The sequence below is a fragment of the Stegostoma tigrinum genome, chromosome 26 (genome assembly GCF_030684315.1).
Source record: "Stegostoma tigrinum isolate sSteTig4 chromosome 26, sSteTig4.hap1, whole genome shotgun sequence".
Classification (NCBI taxonomy): Eukaryota; Metazoa; Chordata; class Chondrichthyes; order Orectolobiformes; family Stegostomatidae; genus Stegostoma; species Stegostoma tigrinum.
Window position 1 is genome coordinate 21,286,148 of NC_081379.1, and position 21,372 is coordinate 21,307,519.

The 21,372-nt window shown below is 38.4% G+C and overlaps 2 protein-coding genes across 5 annotated transcripts in view; one reads left to right on the forward strand and one right to left on the reverse strand.

The window, feature by feature from the left end:
* The window catches only part of rhbdd3 (rhomboid domain containing 3), a 29,210-nt gene extending 23,864 nt beyond the window's left edge, over positions 1-5,346 (forward strand). The window contains exons 4-5 of the mRNA XM_048556576.2: positions 1,243-1,665; positions 5,007-5,346. Of these exons, the coding sequence (XP_048412533.1) occupies positions 1,243-1,665; positions 5,007-5,166 (583 nt within the window). The 3' untranslated portion in view covers positions 5,167-5,346. The remainder of the gene's footprint in view (positions 1-1,242; positions 1,666-5,006) is intronic.
* A 390-nt stretch (positions 5,347-5,736) lies between these two features.
* emid1 (EMI domain containing 1) overlaps positions 5,737-21,372 on the reverse strand; it is a 325,227-nt gene continuing 309,591 nt past the window's right edge. The window contains exons 14-16 of one of the 4 annotated variants that reach the window (XR_009447269.1): positions 17,690-17,774; positions 17,006-17,096; positions 7,611-7,629 (exon numbers count right to left, since the gene is read on the reverse strand). Coding sequence is in view for 3 of the 4 variants with exons in the window: in XM_048556572.2 (XP_048412529.1) it covers positions 7,499-7,629; positions 17,006-17,096 (222 nt within the window). In the remaining variant the exon portion in view is untranslated. Of the gene's footprint in view, positions 7,630-17,005; positions 17,097-17,689; positions 17,775-21,372 lie in introns of all 4 variants that reach the window. The other 3 variants (XM_048556572.2, XM_048556573.2, XM_048556575.2) reach the window with 3 other exon arrangements.

Consider the following 21,372-nt stretch of genomic DNA (forward strand, 5'->3'; position numbering starts at 1 on the left):
AGAAAAGTAGCACAGAAAGAAACCAATCAGTCCATTTTGTTTCTCTTCAATGAGCTACACATTTTTCTGTTTTAAAAAATATAAGAAATTCCTTTTTAAAAAGTCATTAAATCTTTTTGCACTATCCTTTCAGATATTCCTGTGTCAAACAAAGTCTTTTCATTTCCCCTCATTTTCTTTTGCCAATTATCTCAAAGCCATGTTTTCCAGTTTATAGTCCTGCCACAGTTGGAAACCATTGCTCCTTATTTGCTGTACCAAAGCCTTACAGAATTTTGAACACCTTTAATGTTTCTTCTTATAATAATCTTTGCTGGAAAGAAAACAGTTCTCGTTTCTCTCGTCTTTCCTTATAACTGAAGACCTTCAGCACTGGTCATATTTGAGAAATTTCCTCTGCACCCTGCCGAAAGGTCTTGACATCCTTCCTAAAATGTGGTGCCCAGAATTAGACAACATATTTTGGTTGATTCTCAACTTATGATTTATAAAGATTTTGCATAACTTCTTTGTTTTATGCTTGATGTATCTTCTATAAAATCATGCGTCTTACGATTTTAATAGCCTTGTCAACTTGTCCTGTCACCTTTAAAGATTTGTATGGTGAAATCCCAGGTCTATGTTCCTGCACCATCCTTACAATTGTGCCAATAATTTGTACAGTGTCTTATTCTTTCTATAAAAGTGAATCACTTTTCACTTCTGTGTTAAGTTTCACATGCCATGTGTCTGTCAATGCTCTTCTGAGTCCCCCTGTTATTTTTTGTTGTTTGCTATTTTGTCTAAGTTTTGTGGCTTCTGCAGAAATTGAATGAATTTCCCTGGTATCCTGGTACAGTGTGAGTCATTAGTATGTTTCAGAAAGTGGTCCTAACACTGATCTTTGGAGGGTACTACTGTAAACCTCTCTCTAGTCTGTGAAACTGCTCACCACAACTCTGCTTTTTGTCTCTTGGTCATTTCATATCTGTGCTGCCTGTGCCCCTTTAATTGCAGGGACATCAACTCACTAACGAGGTTAATATAAATTATGTGATTATTTCAAATCCTCCAATTTATTTAAGAATTAAAAAAAGATATGCACCACATATTTCTCATGAACTTCACAGTGTTCAATGGTTTGTTTTCTACGAATTTTTGTTTGATCTGTGGATTATTACTAAATATTTCAGTCTTAGATCTGCTATTATGAATATTTTCAAGAAGATTATAATGTACTCCATGTTGTATTCACATTCGCAGATTCCATTCAGTGCCAGAAGTCTACAGAACTGGAGGGTCCTCAACAGTACGTTTAAAAGCTGCTTCTGATGATTGTACGAGAGAAGGCAACAGCTACAATATTGAAATGGATTCTCAGCAGACAGAAACCTTCATGCAGACATTGCCTGCTTCAGACCCTCACACCGGATCTCCACATACCAATTACTTACAAGCAGAACTGTACAATCCACACGATTTTACACATCTTAGACAGTTGGATTCCAACTATCATCCCTCTGGATTTTACCACCTGAATCCACATGATGTCTATGCTGCTGCTCCTCATGGTCTTCTCACTGATGAGGATCTTCTTCATGCTGGTATTATTGCCTCTTTACGAGAATCTGGAATGGACCAGAACCGTAAAGTGGAAATACCTAAATCTTCAGTCTCTTCTTTACGGTAGGTAGCTGGCAGTAAAAGATTTTTCTGAAGCACTTTGTACACTTTACAGGAGTATTTTCTTTTCAGTTATCTAGTTCAAGAAGGATTACCGAACAGTCAAATTCAGGTACCAGCAATTATTGTTGTTAAGGATATGAGAATAGTGTAAGAAGGTGAAAACTAGTCATGATCTTATTGAATTCTGTAACAAGCTAAATGGGTCAAATGGCCCACTTTAGTCTTATAATTCAATATTATACGAACATGTGGGAGAGGAGCAGATTATGGCCATTTGACTCCTCAACACTATGCCACCATTCAGTGAGATCATGACTCATCTGGTTGTATTTCAAATTCCATATTCACAATTACTCCCCATAACCCTTCAGTCCACTGCCAACACACATTTATCCATCTCTTCGGCAAAGTTCCAAAGTTGCATAACCTTCTGAGAGAAGAAAATGCTTTTCCTTTTTGTCCTGACCCTTAATTTTAAAACAGTGCCCCTAGTTTAGGACGAATCTGTAAGAGAAAACATCCTGTCCATATCTACCCTGTCAAGACCAGTCAGAATTTTATACATTTGAATCAAGTCAACCCTCACTGTTCTCAACACCATTCAATAAGCCCCGCCTATCCGACTTCTCAAAGACAACAAACTCATTGTGGATATCATCGCCAATGTCTTTACATCCTTTAAATAGGGAAATGAAAATTGCACACAGTGCATGTGATGTGGCATCACCAATGCCCTGTATAACTGAAGCATAACATTCTTTTATGGTCATTTCCTCTTGCAATAAAGGATAGTATCCCATTCACCTTCTGAATTACATGCTATACCTACATACTAATGTTTAGTGACTCATGCACCATCTGACTGCACTTCAGAATTCTGCAGTCATTCTCAATTCAAACAATTGTGCTTTTTTTATTTTTCTTATCAAAGTGAACAACTTCATATTTTCCCACATTATACCACTCACCCAACCTATCTGTATCTGCCTGTAACTTTCTTATGTCTTCACAGCATATTTTCCTACCTACTTTGGTGTCATCTGCAAATTTAGCTACCCTGCCTTTTCTCCCCTAATCTAAATTATTGATGTAAATTGTAAAAAGTTGAGGCCTAGCAGACTTCTATAATTGTCACATTACATATCAGAGAGAAAGACCCATTTATGTACACTATTTGTTTTACTGCCAGCCAATGTTATGTCTGTGCTAATACGCTTACCCCTATGCCATGAGGTTTTAGTTTGCAATGAAAACCTTTGATGTGGTACTTTATCAAATGCCTTCTAGAAATCCACATATAGCAAGTCGACAGGCTCTCCTTTATCCACAGCATGTATTACTCCATCAAAGAACTCCAATGAATGGCATAAACATAATCTCACTTTGATTAAGCTCAATTACATTAAGCTTTTCTAAGTGTGCAGCTATAACCTCTTTAATGAGCAATTCCAGCACTTTCCGCATGATAGATATCAAGCTGACTAGTCTGGGGATTTTTTCCCTGGAGCATTGGAGGCTGAGGAGTGACCTTACAGAAGCTTATAAAATCATGAGGGGCATGGATGGGGTGAATAGCCAAGGTCTTCTTCCCAGGGTAGGGGAATCCAAAAGTAGAGGGCACAGGTTTAAGATGAGAAGGGGAAAATTTAAAGTGGGCATAAGGGGAAATATTTTCATGCAGAGAGTGGCACCTGTATGGAATGAGCTGCCTGAGGAGTTGGTGGAGGAAGGTACAAATACAGTATTTAAAAGTGCATCTGGATAGATTCATGAATAGGAGGCGGTTAAAGGCGTATGGACCAAAAGATGGCAAATGGGACTAGATCAGTTTAGGATATCTGGGTGGCATAGATGAGTTGAACCAAAGGGTCTGTTTCCGTGCTATATATCTCTATAACTCATTCTGGCCTGTAGTTTCTTGTTATCTGTCTCCTTCCTTTCTTTAGTAGAGAGATTATATTTGCTACTTTCCAATCCAATTAAATCTTTCCTGAATTTTGGAAAATGATCACTAATGGATCAACTACCCCACTATCTTATGAACAACCACTTCCAAAACTCTGGATGAAGACTATTTGGATCTAGAGACTTGTCAATCCACATTTTCATCAGTTCGCTGAGTATCACTTCCTTTGTGATAGTAATTTCACCAAGTTCCCCTCTCCTTCCACCTCCTGATTTATAACATTTACTGGAATTTTTTTTTGTATTCTCTATATTTGTTCATTTCATCTGCAATTTCCTTATTACCTACAATTAACTCTTCATTCTAATTCTCTAGAGGATCAATAGTCACTTTCTCATTGCTTTAATTTTCAAATACTCATAGAAATGTTTGCTGTCCAGTTTTATATCCTTCCTAGCTTCCTCACATATTCTAATTTCTTTGTCCTGATTAACATTTGAGTCATTTTCTGCTATTCTTTATATTATGATCAATCATCTAACTTACCACACATCATTGTGCAGTTTTATGATTTTTTTAAAAATTTGAGGCTGTCCCTAATACCCTTAGTTAACCACAGATGGTGGATCCCTTTAAAACTAGCATTTAGATGTTTTCTTTATTGTAGGAATCAATTTATTTCTGAAATATCCTTTCAATGTCTTATCACGGTGTCCCTATTTCCTAACCTAGTATTTCAGTTAGCTCAATATTCATGTTCGCATAGTTGCTCTTGTTTAGGCTTAAAACACAGACTGTAGACCACTCCCACTCGTGACTTTGTTCCCACATTATTCCTCATTTCCACAGAAGTCGATTCCACATCCTGGTCTCCTGAGCCAAGGTCATTGCTACCGCCCATTTTAAATGAACAGCCTAATAAAAATTAATTGCTTTTTTTGCATCATCAGCTGTTTGGTCTACTTTGTTGGAAAATAATTGGAATTTTATTGGATTATATTTGCAGAAATATAATTGTGGGGGTAATAGTGGCATATTGGTAATGTCACTGGACTAGTCATCCATAGGTTTAGGCTATTGCTCTGAGTACATGGGTTCAAATCTCACCACTGTAGCTTTTGGAGTTTAAATTAATTAATAACATGTGGGATTGAGCATCAATATTGTGACCATGACGATAAGATCAATTGTCATTAAAAACTATCTGATTTACTAATGAATCTGCTATCCTTACCTGATCTGGCCTTCGTGTAACTCCAGGTCCACAGTATCATGGTTGTGTTTTGGACCACCAATAAGCCACTTAGGTCAAGGGCAGTTAAGGATGGGAAACAAATGCTAACCCTGCCAACAGCACTCACATTCCATGAAAGAATAAAAAAAAATTTCACATAATCCTATGTGAACTCTTTTTTAATGTCTGTCCCTCTCTCAGATTACAGCAATTAAAACAGATGGGTTTTTCAACTGAAAAGGCTGCCTTAGCATTGGCTGCTTCAGGAAAAATAGAAGGTGCCATTAATCTTCTCGTGGAAGACCAAGTTGGAGACGATGCTGTTGTGACAGTGGCAAAGGTGAAAACAACCTCCAAGTGACTATAATCGATACTGCTAGTTAATATCCTCTGCAGAAACAAATAACTTCACAGGTTCCTGAAAGATGACTTAAATATGGCCATACGATGCAACTTTTGAATGGGTCACAAAATGAAATATGAGTATTGTTTAGTCTTTTGTTACATATACGTAACAATAAAATATTCCTTACATTTTCAAGCCCAGTGGTCAAATTTTAATGTTATATTTCAGCACGGTCAATACTATTTATTTATATTGAAGGGGATAGTGGACAGATGGATATGATTTGAAATCTGTTTTCCATATACCTGTGCCAAATCCAAAATGGCATGCTGCATACAGTGTCAATTAAAGTGAAATACAGCAGTTTTGGATAGCCAAACACTAAACTTGTACTTGCTGTCACATTTGGAATTATATGAAAAGTCATGAAGAATACAAACATAAAGAAAATTAATTCAAATGTGTTCCTAACAATATACAACAGCTTAATCAAATTTGGTCACAAACAACTTGTAGGATTTTTTTTGTCTTTACACAGCAATAAGATATCTTATAAATGTAAAGAACGGCATCAAAACAAATTGGTGAAAAGACTTAATTTACCTTTTAATGAATATTTTTGACATACTTCTCATAGTTGGTATAAAACAGTGCTCTGTACATGAAAATAAGTAGCCCTTTAAGACAGGATATGAGAACACAGTGGTACCAAAAGTTGTACATTGTAAATATACTTATTAATTGAATACCTTTGCTAGCAACCTGCATTAAAAGCTCATTGTCATAATACAGAATCTGCGAATAAACAAATAGCAAACTGAGAACAGAAACATGTTGTTTTAATCAGAAAGTCAAACACTGCACACTGAGCACCATTAAGACACACACAATTCAGTTACAGCCCAGAATGACTCTATTTGAAATGCTACCTTCAAGTACAAATTCAGAGATATCTGTACATAAATACTTAGTATGTTTTCATGCTTTGCTGGTAAAATGTTCCATTTATTTGGTCTAAAATTTTAAGTAGCAGTCCTCTATTTCCTTGAGTATTAAATTGGATGTGCAATTAATCCACTTTTTTTGTTGATTTGCTATCTATTTTAGTGTATGCATTTTAGAATTAAAATGCACAACTTGTAGTAAGATTTTTAAAATGTTTAGAAATTACTGATATCTAATGTTCAAATGTGATGGGAAAGGCAGTGTTCCTTTGGATTGATACCTTCAGCAATGCACGCATCATCTCAATTTGCTACAAAATAAAATTTCTAAATTATATTTCATCCGATCATAGGAAAACAACACAAATGGCTCACTTCAAGATTTGCTTTACCATCCCTTACTGCTGTTGTCATACAAGTAAAATGATCAGTAATTAAGCTCTAATATAATTTAAAGAGACAGGATCCCATTTGTTAAACTTCTCCCAAACATTCATTCCAATTCTCAGAGTGTATTCAAACACAAACTGATGCCAGCTTTAATTTATAAAGGTCCAATGTGAGGGAGGTGGGCTGTATAAGTGGACATTCAAATGCAACTACACTATTTGCAAAGTCTGTATTTCTTGATCGCTGAAAACGCTTTTTAAAAATGGAAGAAAACTTTAAAAATCTATATCTCTGTAATTGTTAATTCCCTTTGATCTAAAACTGTTTACATTCCAATTAAGTAATCATTACTGGCAAACCTACTTCAAATCAAAAACACTAGAAAAAAAGACCCTGAGTGCACAGAGATGTTAGATTCATAAACTGGAATGGACTAATCCAACAAAGAGTCAATAATCTGTCATAAATTGAGCAGATAACCATTCCAGAGAGAGCAGTATGCAAGGAGGTGACCAAGGGACACTGTCTCATTAAACATTTTTTTCCATGTAATGAAACTAATTTATCTTTGAAATACAAAATTTAAACTGACAATAGTATGATTATACAGCATTTTAGAAAAAGTAATCTACTTGTGATAGGAAGTAAATGCAAAGTAAACACTTTCACAAATATAGGATAATGGCTGCTTTATGAAATATTCACCAATGGCTATGTTTATGAAAAAATACAGAATAGTCATCAAATGGTGAAACATTTTGTGATATCTATAGCAATACTCTGAGATTCCCATTAAGACAGCAGCCTAAAACACAAGTTATTTTCAGCACAAGTAGAGCAAAATGCTCGCAGTTGGACAAGGCAAATCAAGTTAGTCCACTGATGTATTATACACAGGACAAATACTTTATGAACAGTTCCAGTGGTTTGGTAATCTGCTTACCCCAGTTTACCACGTTGTTTCAGGAAGGCACCACAGAGTTTACATTTGTTGTCACTGACATTGTTCATAATCATTTCTCTTCGGTTTTATGTGCAAGCCTGTGTGAGATAATCTTGTAGGCTGCAAAGCTGCCTCGCTTGCCTCTGAAGAAATTTGGAGGTACAGTAGCGTAAGGATCTACTCCAGATCCATGATCAGGTTCTGTTATGATAAAGACAACATAGTAAGTTGAGTTGTACAGAAAGTTCACTGGGCTGTAATAGAGTTGTAATAATCTACAAGTAAAGAACAGAAAGGCAAATAATTAACAAATTAAGTTGTCTATCATCAGTGCTTTGTTGAATCCTAGGTTTATATTTTCACAATGCAGGTTGAATTGTACATCTAGAATATTGACCTTCAAAAAATAGCATTTTACTAGTTGTAATTTAGTTGTCAGAATTTGAAATGTGTCGGGGGCAATAACTTTGCGCAATGGTACTGTATGTATACATTAATTTCAAACATTCCTCTTTGCTATTTTCATTATTCTACTTTTTTGACAGAAATGGCTTAACATTCCAATTAAAATGGAGAGAATTTTGCAATGAATGCAGAATATTCTCAACTTGACAGCAATCATGATCTTTTTCAGATTATCTTCAAAATTCTGAAAGAGGAATTTAGACATATTAAAATCCATCCTCTACAGGTTCATCACTTAGAGTCAGTATTGAGCTTCTGGTGTTACAAAAAGACTTTAGTTTTAGTAAAGCTTGGAAAAATTACAGGAAATTACTGCATAAGATGGAAAGGGAAATTCCAGATTTGCCAATAATAGAAATGAGTCTGCAAAATTAAGGACCCAAAGATGTTTACTCACTACATGCTTATGTCAAAGCAACTGATTTCTCTTCGGTTGCTTCTCTAATATTAATATAGGATTTTTTGGAAGAAAATTATGAGAAAATATTTTCAGATTGTACGTATAGATTTAAAGAATTGGGAATCATCCAAAAGTGTTTCAATATATCCTTTATCAAATTAGTCATTTCCACCCACAATTTGATAGGTAACTTAAAAAGTGAAAGCTCTCTCAGTTTTAATATACATAATATCTTTTAGCAATTAACAACAGTGCAATGGTTATTTTAAATCAGAAGAAGAAGTGACTTGTGACTTAACAACAATCAGGTAAATTCAAACATCTAGTGCAATAAAAATAGAAATACTAGGAATACCCAGCATCTGAAAAATAAATTGGTGAACTATTTTTGTGGGGTAAGAAAATCTCTTCTTAGAATTGACCAGAACAAAGGGAATGCATATCAAACGTGTTAAAAATTGGTACAATAAGATTAATAACTTTGAACTATGAACCTGTCTTTTCTCATAAGTTGATAGCCGGGTATCACAAATACAACATGTGAGTATATTTATGGGCAAGTTGCACAGCTGCCGTACTGTTGCAGATGTGCATATGTAGTCTGCAAGATGGCTATTTAACGGGATCATCAACCTCTTGCAGGTTGATCTCCTTTGGCTGTTGCTACAAATCTTCACGCATTTGATGTGTCAAGTAGCAGAAGTCTGTTGGGAGTGGTGTGTGTTGAATGATGTTGCTCACTAAGTTCACAATATCTGCACAAAACAATTGAAGAGGGGATGCTTCTCGGCAACTGGCCACATATGCCCAAACTGTTTAGGAACATTATTTTCCAATGTGAACCTGAGCCAGGAGAAAAGTGAGAGATGTCTGCACTGCTAAGAACATCTACATTGCAATCATCAATCACAAATCAGAACAAGACTGACATTGCCACTGGCTTTGAGGATGACCATGTGAATGAAGGTTTCTCTCTCTGGGTCATTGAGACCTGTAGTTGGGGACAATTGCAACATCTTGCAGTTTGCCATCCTTTAATTTCTTTCATACTTTCCAGGGTTAAGCAGATAGAGTAAGCATGCAGCTTTGCTGGGATTGCAGGTTGTCCAACATACAGTATGCCACTCGATGGACAGACATTTCCTTACATGTAGCACACAGCAACTCTACTAGAAGGAATATCTACAGAGATGTGATCATAGGCATTGGATCATGCACAGTCTCCAATTTGCAGCAGTTCATTGAGCCAAGTGCATTTCAGCCATCATGGCAAATCAGAGGGAGAGCACCATTTGTTGCTTATTCCAGTAAGGAACCCACACATCTGCGTATTGAAAAGAGACAAGGAGTCAAAGATTCTCATCTTGCCCTCACCAGGATAGGTCACAAGAAAGAAATATGAAGAAAAGGGACAATAATTAATACAGTTATTCTTGATTGGTTGGACTATTGTTGACATGGACATGCAGCAGAATCATGACTGTCAGTTTTGGTTCTCAGATAGGCAGGTAGATTCCAACTGGTCAAGGCATTTCCATCAGAATTGGTAGTCTGTATGATGCTTTTCATTTTTACCAACTAAAATGGTGCAATGTATGTTTGAATTCACTTTCGGAACACAAAACAGGGTCCTGTGTTTAGAATCACATCTAATCTGAAACTTGCAAGCATGGTACCAGCTGTGAGTATTGTTTAATATGGTCCGTCAGTTGTTGAGACATCCAGCCTTCCTATCCGACAACACAACAGCACTAAAATTCATATATCACATTACTATTGGTGTGACAGGCAAATGTCTTTTTGGCAAGGCAGCAGTATATTGTTACTAACAGCTTGAGAAGCTAGCTTCACTTGTTCAAATTTATGAGATACCTTCCACTTTCAGGTTAATCAGAAGTGAACCAGGTATCACCAAGGTCAGGGAATTTGGACGTGGTCTCCTTCATGAACTTCTGAAATATAGAATGAATGGTGATTTCATCAGCGTGGCCATGATCTTTACAAAAATGAAGATATCCTGCATAATTTATGTGGAAAACCAATTTAAAAGTGGTTGCAACAGCTCATTCAACCATTTGGCTAATTTATGCTGTGCAGAGCCAGTCATAGATAAAATAGGGTGTAATGGAATCATACTTTTGTGTCTCGAGCAGCTTGTTCATGTATGAACTCCGTTACTCCAAGGATCTGCCTATGGTGATGGGTGCCAGTTTCATATATTGCTGCATGCATTGGACCTGAGGGACCTGCGCTGCGTAGCTGAAAAGAAAATTAGAGGGAATATTGGTAATGACCTGTGAGGATGAATCCTACCAGATGTATATTAGCAAGCAGATAACCACCTTTACGTGGTTCAAGAGCTTCTACAGCTTGTCAGAGAGGTGGCTGTGTAGTCAAGTGTCGTAATGGAACTGAAAAATATACTTTGAACTATCACTGAGCACAGAATGCATTTTGTTCACGTAGTCATGTTTGTTGAATGTGACTATCCAGGTCCCCTTGCCAGGTGTATGTAAACGTATTTCAAGGTTTGCCTTAAGATTAAGTTTGACGTTTGCAATGCAGATGAAAATCTGTTAACTCATGAGGTGTTCCAGAACCGCTTGATGTGTATTCAAGGCCTATCATCCATGTTAGATGTTGGTTTGTGGGAATGGGAATGAAAGAGTTTGGACATGGCAAGTTCACTTCCTGTTTAATTTGAAATTGGCTCTCATGCTACTACTTTCTCCACTGCAAAGTAGCATCATTAGCCCATCAAATACTGCAACATGGTTCGGTTTGCAAGTATGTGAACAGAGTTGGTCACAGTCCATGCTGGAAAAGATGGCTCCAATTTCTGCATTCAGCTCTGCGTAAGGTTTGTGCTAGATGCTTCCATGCTCTTTAGTACTGACTGTAGACCATCTGACAGGCTTCCCAATGAATCAAGCATTTTGCCACAGATATCCATCAGCATTGTCCTGTAGCATGCCCCATTGAAGCCCTGGTCCAAGACAGTGGAATTTGTATGTGATAATCTTAGTAAACTGTATTTTGTGCTATCCTTACCCTCTGTCATTGCTATAGCATACTTCTGCCTAATTTTTCAGTAAGTGCGTATCCCAAAATTCTCCCTAAGATACACATACTATCAGTGTTTGAGCTGGTGACTGAGTGTCAAATTCAAGTGGAGGTGATGTATTTATTCAGACTCTTTCACTGATCCTCTGCTCCTTCGCCAGATTGTAGCTAGTAGGTACCTGAAGCAGAAAGGGTTGAGGGTTGGGCTGGAAGTAAGAAGAGCAAGCTTACACCATCTGCAGCTTATAAATGAGAATAGAGTGCAAGATGGGAGGCAAAATAGGATGTGGTGGAAGAATTAGGCATAAAGATGCCATCATCTTCAACAGTTTCAGCCCTGCACTGGCACATCCTCAGCAATGGTTGTTTCAGCAATGGCCAGCACTATCTCCTCCACAGGATTTAGAACAGATTTGGGATGATTGTCTTGTTCAGTTTTCTCCAGTTTTAAATCACCTTGTCCTGCATGAGTGAAGCAAGTATGCTAGTGGATGGTGTGTGATCGGTTTTGTTAATGGGATTAAATCAGTGGCAATGTATGCAGTCTCAGAGATGAATGTGTAAGGCTTGCATCTGTGCAAAGAGTGTGATGTTACAGTAAGATATATACATGATAGGCATGAGACCCTATTTATAGATTTGTTGGTAGGGGAGAAATGGGACATTAGTAAATTGGACATTGAATTGTACCATTAGCTTCAAACAGAGTCATGGCAACTTAAGGTGCATTCTCTCAATTATTCATATAATGACACTGAACTTCTTGTGGCATTATGTCCAGATCCTTAGGCCTTGATTCATAGTAACAGTCTCCGTAGATATCTGCTCCTGTTGCCCTTTCTATAGTGGGAAACTCTCCTTTTCCATTGATGATACAAGGCACTTCCATTCTACATTGGAGGTTTTGATGAAATGGATGATAAAGTACTAAAACATAGAAGCCCACACTCTCCCACACTGTGCCACCTTATGCTCCTCTGACAACTTGCAGCATTTGCTCCAGCCATAATATACCTCCCTTTTAAGCAGTGCAAGCTAACTTTGAGCAGCGCAGTCTAGCTTCAACTGGCATTTGCCACATGTAATATAGGCTCCTGTTTAAGCAATGCTGATGGTGAGATCATTCAAATGAATAGGCAGATTGTTGGGCATGGATTAATCATGCATCGCCAATTTTTGTGGGCTATTCAATATATCCATTATAGTCAAACAACAGTGGGAATGGGATTCAGGATGAGTACAGTCTCCTCAGGGAAAACAGGCAAAGTAAGATCAGACCATCTCCAAACTATGCGTGGTTAGCACTGCTGCCTCACAGTACCAGGGAGCCAGATTCAATTCCACCTTCGGGTGGCTTTTGTGTGGGTTTCCTTCAGGTGCTCTGTTTTTGTCCCACAGTCCAAACATGTATAGGTTTGGTGGATTGGCCAGGCTAAATTGTCCATAGAATCCAGGATAATAAAATGTGGGGCTGGATGAACACAGCAGGCCCAGCAGCATCTCCTGAGATGCTGCTGGGCCTGCTGTGTTCATCCAGCCTCATTTTATTATCTTGGATTCTCCAGCATCTGCAGTTCCCATTATCACTCATAGAATCCAGGGATGTGCAGGCTGGGTGCGTTAGCCATGGAGAAATGCAGAGTTATGGGGTGGATTCTGGGTGGGATGCCCTTTGGAGGCCCAGTGTAGACACAATGCTGCTGCCACACTATAAGGATTCTATGATTCAAAAACAATTCAGTCAGTTTGATTTATTGAAGTTGAGTGATTCTGAGATATACTTTTGAAATTCCAGCATCTGTGACAACACAGGAGAAAGAAATAGTATTTTGTAGAATGGATCTTTTCACATTAATAGGTTCAATGCTTCGCCATGAGGAGAGGAAACAAAGGAAGATGTCGAAGAAAATGCATTTAAATGGAAACATTGAACCTGACAAACAGCCTGATTAATGGACATTAAAATAAAACAGGCAGCAACCATTTTGCAGAGGACCGTGATAATTTAGTATATTAAATTTATCATATGTTTTGCAATATAAACGTAGCGAGAATTGAGAGGATTTTAAAAACTTTTAAATTCAGTATTTGGCAACTTGTACCTGAAGTAAATGCTGCATTTGCTGCACTAGAATTTACAGTTTGTATTGGATTACTTTACTCAGCACTAAATAATTTGGTTCTTAAGCATTTTTTCATTTCGATAAGTCCAATTTTTCCATAGAATGTGTTGATAGAATGCGATGCTGAGCTCAGTCTCTCACAATTGCTCTAGAATGTGATTTTTGATGTTGAACCCATATTGTCTGAAGAATATCAATACTATATAATTAAGGTTTTAGAGTAGATTTGTAGCTTGGTTTGTGCACGTTGTGGTTGGTTGGCTCGCCGAGCTGGTTCGTTGTTCTACAGACGTTTCATTACCCTGCTGGGTAACATCATCAGTGCAGCCTCCGATGAAGCACCATTGTATTTTCCTGCCTGTTATTAAAACTTGAGTGCATTGAACTGGATTACCTCACTTCTGGTTTTCCGTCACAGTGAGGTGTACATTGGGTCGAGCTCTATGTGTTTGTTGATGGCTTTCTCCTTGGAGTACCAGGCTTCTAGAAATTCCCGTGCTTGTCTCTGCTTTGCTTGTCCTAGGATCTTGGTGCTGTCCCAGTTGAATTGGTCGATCTCCTTATTCTTGTGGATAGAGATGAGTGAGTATTGGTCATCTCTTTTTGTAGCTAATTGCAGTTCATGTACCCTTGCGAATTTTCTTCCTGTTTGTCCGATGTAGTGTTTGCAGGGCATCTTGAATATGACACCGGTCCTGTCCATACTGGGTAGTGGGTCTTTGGTTCGGGTTAGGAGTTGTCGTAGGGTTGATGTGGGTTTGTGTGCCACTCTGATGCCCAGTGGTTGTAGGAGTCTTGTGGTCAGTTCAGATGTGTTCCTGATGTAAGGTAGCGTGATGAGTGTGTCGGGGGAATGTAGTATCTTCCCACGCAGCAGGGTGATGAAATGTCTGTGGAACAACCAACCAGCTTGGCAAGCCAACCAACCACAACACTATGTAATTATTGTCAGACACAGGGGGTAGGAATTTTCAGGTACCAACAGTTTCCTGCCCTGACACCCGAAGAGTTGTTAGCTACGTAGTCCCACACCAATTTAATGCCCTTTGACTGGAGAGGGCACGTCTGCTCCTAACTCGATGGGAGTTCCGCCTCAGCGGTTGCTGGCCAATCTGACAGATTGGCAGCTCTGTGGTCCCAACAGCGCCAATGGCACCAGAGGCCAGGGCTGTGATTGCAAACAGTCCCCAGATTCAAAGTCCAGAGGAGAAGACTGGGGTAGAGTGTAGAGCGGTCCGGGGTACTAGGCAGAGAAGCCACTGGCGAATGGAGCACCTACAGAAGGCAGATCTCGTGGATGGGTAGTTGGGGCAGCAGCCAGTGGAAAAAGTCTTTAAGAAAGGCACTCTCCAATCTCATTTGAGGCTTGTGCACGGTGACCTGCTGGGCTTGCTTCTGCAGCAGAACGACTTCCACCACCTGGATGGGAAGTAGCCTTTATGCAGGCAATTATCAGACACTAATTTCCCACTAAAAGGCCTCAGTTAGGGTGATGGTGGACAATTTAAAATTGCGTACAGGTCAGAGACAGGCAAGAGGATGGCGAAAAAGTCATCTGGGGAATTTTAGACTCCCCACTGTCAACAAATGTGTAAAACCCTACCCTTATACACAACTTGTAAAAGCCCATTAAGTAACTTGTTGTATATAAAATGTACACATTTCTTGCATCAATAAAACTTGGAAATCAAAGTGCCCTAATACTGTGCTCATACTTTGCTTGAATGGTAGTATCTATATATGTTTCAATATGTATTTAAAAATACAGTAAGTTATTAATGTGGCTAATTATTGGTTGCATTGTACATTTTGAAGAAAGCAAAGACTTTCCCCTCTTTTAACGACTGAGTTTTCATAATATCTTAACATTTTTAACCAGCTATAAAAAAAGTTTAATATCATTATAAATTATTTGGCAATTATAACTGTCATGCTCAACATTAAAAACTTATATTTCTCTGTAATTAATATATTATTTGACTAAATATAAAGATATTGGGATTGTCTGAATTATTATGAGAAGCCACTTTAAGTAGCAAAGTAAAGATCACACTAGAAAAACTAAGAAACACAAGAACTCTTTAATATTTAACTCCGCTCTAGCAATCTACGTATTGTTTGATGTTTGATTTGCAATGTGCAATGTGTTTTCATTTTAGCTAAAATATTAATTTTGTGCCTGTCTGACTATGATTCTGCAATTTACTTTTACAAAAACAAATTTATGAACAAGACAGGAATTTACCTGTTTGTAAAAGTCAATGCAACAATCACTCGACACACAGAAAATGCAAACTCAGATAGCATTGGTATAAAATGAGTCTCTTTTATAAACTGTATTAAACTTTACTTTGAAAGACATTATAATTCAATCTCAGTCGATGGAATGACTATAGTGTAAGCAAAAAATGCATGAAAAGCAGGGATAGACATTGCAATAAACGGGGTGCTAAAGGGCATAAAGAGGCAGTTACTCTGCTGCAATGTAATTCACAATTTTACGTGTTGAATGGTAGATTTTATTAGGGTTTACTAGACATTTTATTAATTTCTTTTAACCTTTTGTTCCTTCTCACTTTCCTGGGAAATTAATCCAGCGCCACCAGCAAGTTAGTAACTTCGTTGCAGCTGTTATTTTATATCATCCAATTTGAACCACACAACCTACCTCTGAGGATGGTGACTTCACAAAGTGGTTCCTTCATGTGCCTGAAGCAAAACATATGTTTCCCAAGAGGTCATTTTCATGTGAGTTCCCAGGTGGTGAGTGTCTGAAGCCCATTAAGCAACAGAGCCCTGTTCCACACATGCCTGGTCTAATAGCACCTGTGAATAGGTGTTCATTATATGGTGTTCACCCACATGTATGGGTACCAATGAACATAGGATTGACTTCCATCTACCCATTTACCTAGGCACTCCCTTTGGATTTTGCACTCTGGGTGGCATCATCAGCTGGTGCATTTAATTTGGTATGATCACGTTTCAACATTTTGGATCACAATCCTTTCTCCAAATCATTTATACAGATTATTAACAGCCATCCCAAAATGGATTCCTGTGACTTGCAAATTATAACAGTCCAATACTTTCTGTTTTACATATTATGTAGTTTAATGCTTTCTACAGTGCCTCCTCATCTCTCACTTAAGTTACATGTTCTTGCCATGATTTTGTTAACTATCTCTCAATTGCATAGCGAAGTGTATAGATTACAAGCTGTCAAATTATAAAAGCTTTTTGTAAAGCTTAGTATGGTGTGATATTTTCAAGCTAGTTTTTTTTAAATCTCATTTTTGAAACAAATGGAATCATTTTTCTGAACATTACACAGAATACACACTGGCCTCTTTTCATCCATTACCTGAAGATCATCAGAAATACATTTTAAATACAGTAATAAAATGTGTATAACAAAATATAATTCATTGTCACTTCAAAAAGCATATTGCTCAGCTGTAACAAATGTTGGAGGTCACTTGTTGGAACAAACACTGCAACTTTTAATGGTTGACCACTTGGTTACCTGGCCATACGATGGCTTCCAGTAAGGTTACCCTTCTAGCCAGAACTTCTAATTCAGCTTGAAGATCTTGGAACATCTGCCAACTAACAGCCTGGTGGAGATTGAAAACAGCAACAGAAAATGTTTTGTTCCCCAGTTAAAATATAGTTACGATCAGGACTTGGGAACCAGGCCAGCCATGTTCTTATTACTTTCAGTAATTGCTTTAATTCATTTTAGTAAATGTACCTGTTCTAATAACAATAAAGAAGGAAAACAAGTTTGATTTAATTAAATAGGATTGAAGATTATTTACAGGTTTTTCATTGAAACTTTCAGGTCATTTTAAATTTTCCATTGAAATACATTTTGGAGTATAGCATGGACTTTCCTAGTTCCCACTGTTGCAGTGTCTGGGTTTTTGGTTAACCCCATACACACACAAATAACAGTAAGGATTTGTACTGAGAATTGGACATCACACTCAGACACACAATAAAGAACATTTTCAACATTATACCAGCATCCTTTGCTTTAAGTATAACATTTCCCTACATCAAATATGAGTTACCTACTTAAAACCAGAAGCTATTGTTGTGAACAAGTTGAGTATTAAGTATTGATTTTTTTTCATGTTCTGTTGTGTGACCAGTTGTGCCTGTCCATAAGACTCGGTGCAAACATCTTTCTAGTCCCTTTACTCACCATGAATACCAATCATAGTCTCCAAGATTAATACCCTCTCTGCTAAAATCTTCAAAGCTTCCCGGATTTGGTGTATACCTTCCCCCTGTGGAAGACAGATACAGCCATCAAGGGAAATGCCAGCAACTGACTTGCTGTCATATCCTCCTTTGTTTTTGGTAGGGGTTTGGCCTCAATTTCAGCATTCCACACGAATGACCAAAACAAAGGCAGTTGCATGCAGGTTCCATTTCAGTCTCTAAACTGCAAACATTTAGATATTACTTTTGGGTAGTCATTGCAGTGCATTCGTTTGGAGCTCAGACATTTAAAAAGAACACTTCCAAACAAGCTAGCTTGGAACACTTTTCTTAACAGATCTAACAGATTATTCACTAGGCAGAATGCAAACATTACGTTCAAACCATTTACTTTGCGTTTTAGGCTACGGAGAAATTTTCTTTTTAGTACAGATGCAACTTGTATCTTAAATAACTGCATATCATTATTACTTGAAATGTTGTACAAGGCAAGATGCAAAAGGAGGACAGATCAGCATGCTGATATTTCTCTGCTAAATAGGGCAGCCGGATGCAAATTATTAGAGTCAGGCAGCACACATAATTTGTAAGTCATGCAACAAGCCAACATAAATGGAGGACAGTTTTAATGACATTTCCACAGCTGTATCCCCTTCCCGCTGCATGAGGAACAGGTAAATGATTGAAGCACCCGCCACATTTATAACATGTTTATAAGACTGATGAAATTTGACATGTTTATTTTACATTTTTGTAAGTGAAGCTGTATATTCAGCTTTGTACAGAAAAAGATATCCAAAGAACAACTCTCACAATTGTTGGACTTAATTAATGTAACTTTCCTTTTTGAATAGTCAAAATGTATTCAGTCAGACAGGTTTGGAATAAACATGCAGAAATCATTGAATATACTATCAACCGTAACCGATGAACCTAGAAACCATGTTGGTAGATATGACTGGGAAATACAGGTTTGAGTTGTAAAACAGCATGCACTATTACCAAGAGCTTCACAGCAGCACCATCAGGAACACAATGATGGTTATGTGACCATAGCAGTTTCTTTCACAGGAGCAAAAGAAACGCAAATATCAATTTCAAATAAAGTGATTACAGAATTTAAAGGAAGAAATGAAGAGTTCAGCAATGGGACAACATATTTTCAAAACAGCAGTCACAAATCCCTAACAGAAAATAGCCATTGTATACCCAACAGATTTTACAGAATCGGGAAATGCATTAAATAGATTTAAGAGCTTTACTGTATTTAAAGTGGCTCTCCAATGGCTGAATTTGTTAAACTGTGCAGTTAATTACTGAGTAAGTCATTAGGTTAACAAAAGACAAAACCAACACACTCAGGTTAATGAAAATGTTCATGCATAGTTTGGTAATATAACTCATCTTCGACTTGTTCCTTTTATCCTTAAACCTTCTTGATACACGTGAGGTGATAATGCATGTTGATGACTTGCTTCCACCAATACTACTGGGAGCTGTTCGAGGATATTGGAGGTAAATAATCCTTATCTTCCCTTTTTATAGGAGTATTGCAAAATAGCTCACGAAAGCAGAATATGTAGAGAGATGGCAGATGCAATTTGATATGGCCCAGAGATAACACAGTATGCAGCTGGAGGAACACAGCTGGCTAGGCAGCATCAGAGGAGCAGAAAAGCTGACATTTCGGTTTGGGACTCTTCTTTAGAAATGGGGGGGGAGGGGCTCTGAAATGAATAGAGTTGGGGGGGTGCATGTTAGCAGGTAGACAGTGGAGCGGAGAGGATGAGAGAGAAGACAGACAGGTCAAGGAGGGTGGAGATGAGGCTAGTAAAGGTGAGAAAAGGTATGCAGTGGTGGGGATTGGTCAGTGAGGTGTGAGGAATGGATACGTGGGAGAGAAAGATGGACAGATCTAGGAGGCAGGGATGGGGAAGCGCTGGTCTTGGGATGAGGTTGAGGATGGGGAGATTTTGAAGCTAGTAAAGTGCACATTGAGGCCATTGGGTTGTAGGCTTCCAAGGCGGAATATGGACCATCTTGCTGGCAGTAATTGGACCTTAGACTCATTGGAGATGTTGAGAAATCAGAGAGTCTAAGTTAGCATGTACAAATACCCAGGAGGTCCCAAAGTTAACTGCCTGTCTAGTTCATTATCAACCAAAATTCAGGAAAAGGTCTCTAAATTTGGCTAATTTCCTTTCATCAGTTCCTGTAAAGCTTTGGTTGAGACAGGGCCAAATAACAAGTCTCCTAGAAGAAGAGATGTGACTGGAGAAGGAGACCTCAGGCATAAGACTGTCTTCATCCCACACCTGGTAGAACAGAAGTAGCTACATTAAACCCACTGGGCAGATTTATAAAAAATATTCTAGAGGGGTGTGGGGCAGATTTGGAATCCCAGCATTCTCTCCCCTACCAACTTATCACATAAGGCTTCCTTGGTATCATTGGCTTCCCTGATCAAACAAGCACTCAAGATGCGGCCCAAGTGATGGTGCAGTCCATCAGTAATCCTAAGGTAACTTTCCTTGACCTCACATCACCAAGGCCAGGGGTAGAAATCACAAGTGTACACATCCAGGTATCTACACATAGCTGTCAGCCCTGCAGATATCAGGGTTAGAAGTCTCAATGTAGCAAGGGAAGTCTATTCAAAAACAAAACCGACATTTCTGGATTCCAAAAGCATATAAGTGAAAAGTATAAGAACAGAAAACCATGTTGTGAGGTCCAAATTGATGTCAGACATTCAAGTCACCAGTCCAAACCTATAAAATGACTCCACAGTGCATCATGCCTAGACAGTATGTGATAGTCTGCTGGAGGAAACAGTGACTGCATAAAGATACAGTGAACTAAAACAGTTAGTCTTCAGCACTGCTACTATCATGCAAGGGGATGCAAGCAGAAAGGAGTAAAAGGCAAGTTCAACACTGCCCATGATTTTGTCAGTACCTTGGGGGATTCACCTATTGGTTAGAAAACCAACAGGGAACCTCTGTCAATTCCGTGGGCAAGGCCTGACAGAGTCGGGCATGTAGCTGGCTATTGTCAGCCTTCATGCATATCAAAAGTCCTCAGATGCAGAAATCCTGCTGGTAAATTGCAGTTGTCACTTGCCAGAGGGAGCAGTGACAGGATTTGCTGGAGGGCCTTCAAAATGTATTTAGGAATCCTGTGTGGCTTCCTTCTCATTCCTGTGCAACCATTAATTGGCTGTGATAGCGGGTAATGAGCTTAACTGAAATCTCGCCAGTAGTAGCTGGAATCCTGTAGCTGCCCTTTGGAATTAACTGGGGAGGTTTAGCTGCCATTTGCAGCCTGACACAGAATCCAGAGACCCCAGTCACCATGATTAAGTGGCCTGGCTGTTATGTTTCCTGCTACCACGGGCTGCATTAATTCAGATCCAATACACCTTCAGTTCAATAGCCATCAATATCTGGTGCAGTGTTCCAGTTTAGAGTATTGGAGGCAAAAGCTCTAGTGTCATTCGACAGGTGGTTAGATGTTGAAAAATTCAGAAGATGGCATCATAAGGCTTTGGAGGATGAACTGGATGAGGTGAATACCTTATCTCATCTGCACTTACTTTTGTGGTCTTTTGGTCAACTGCATTTTTGACTCAGGTTGGGATCAGAATCTGCTGCACTGTTGCTA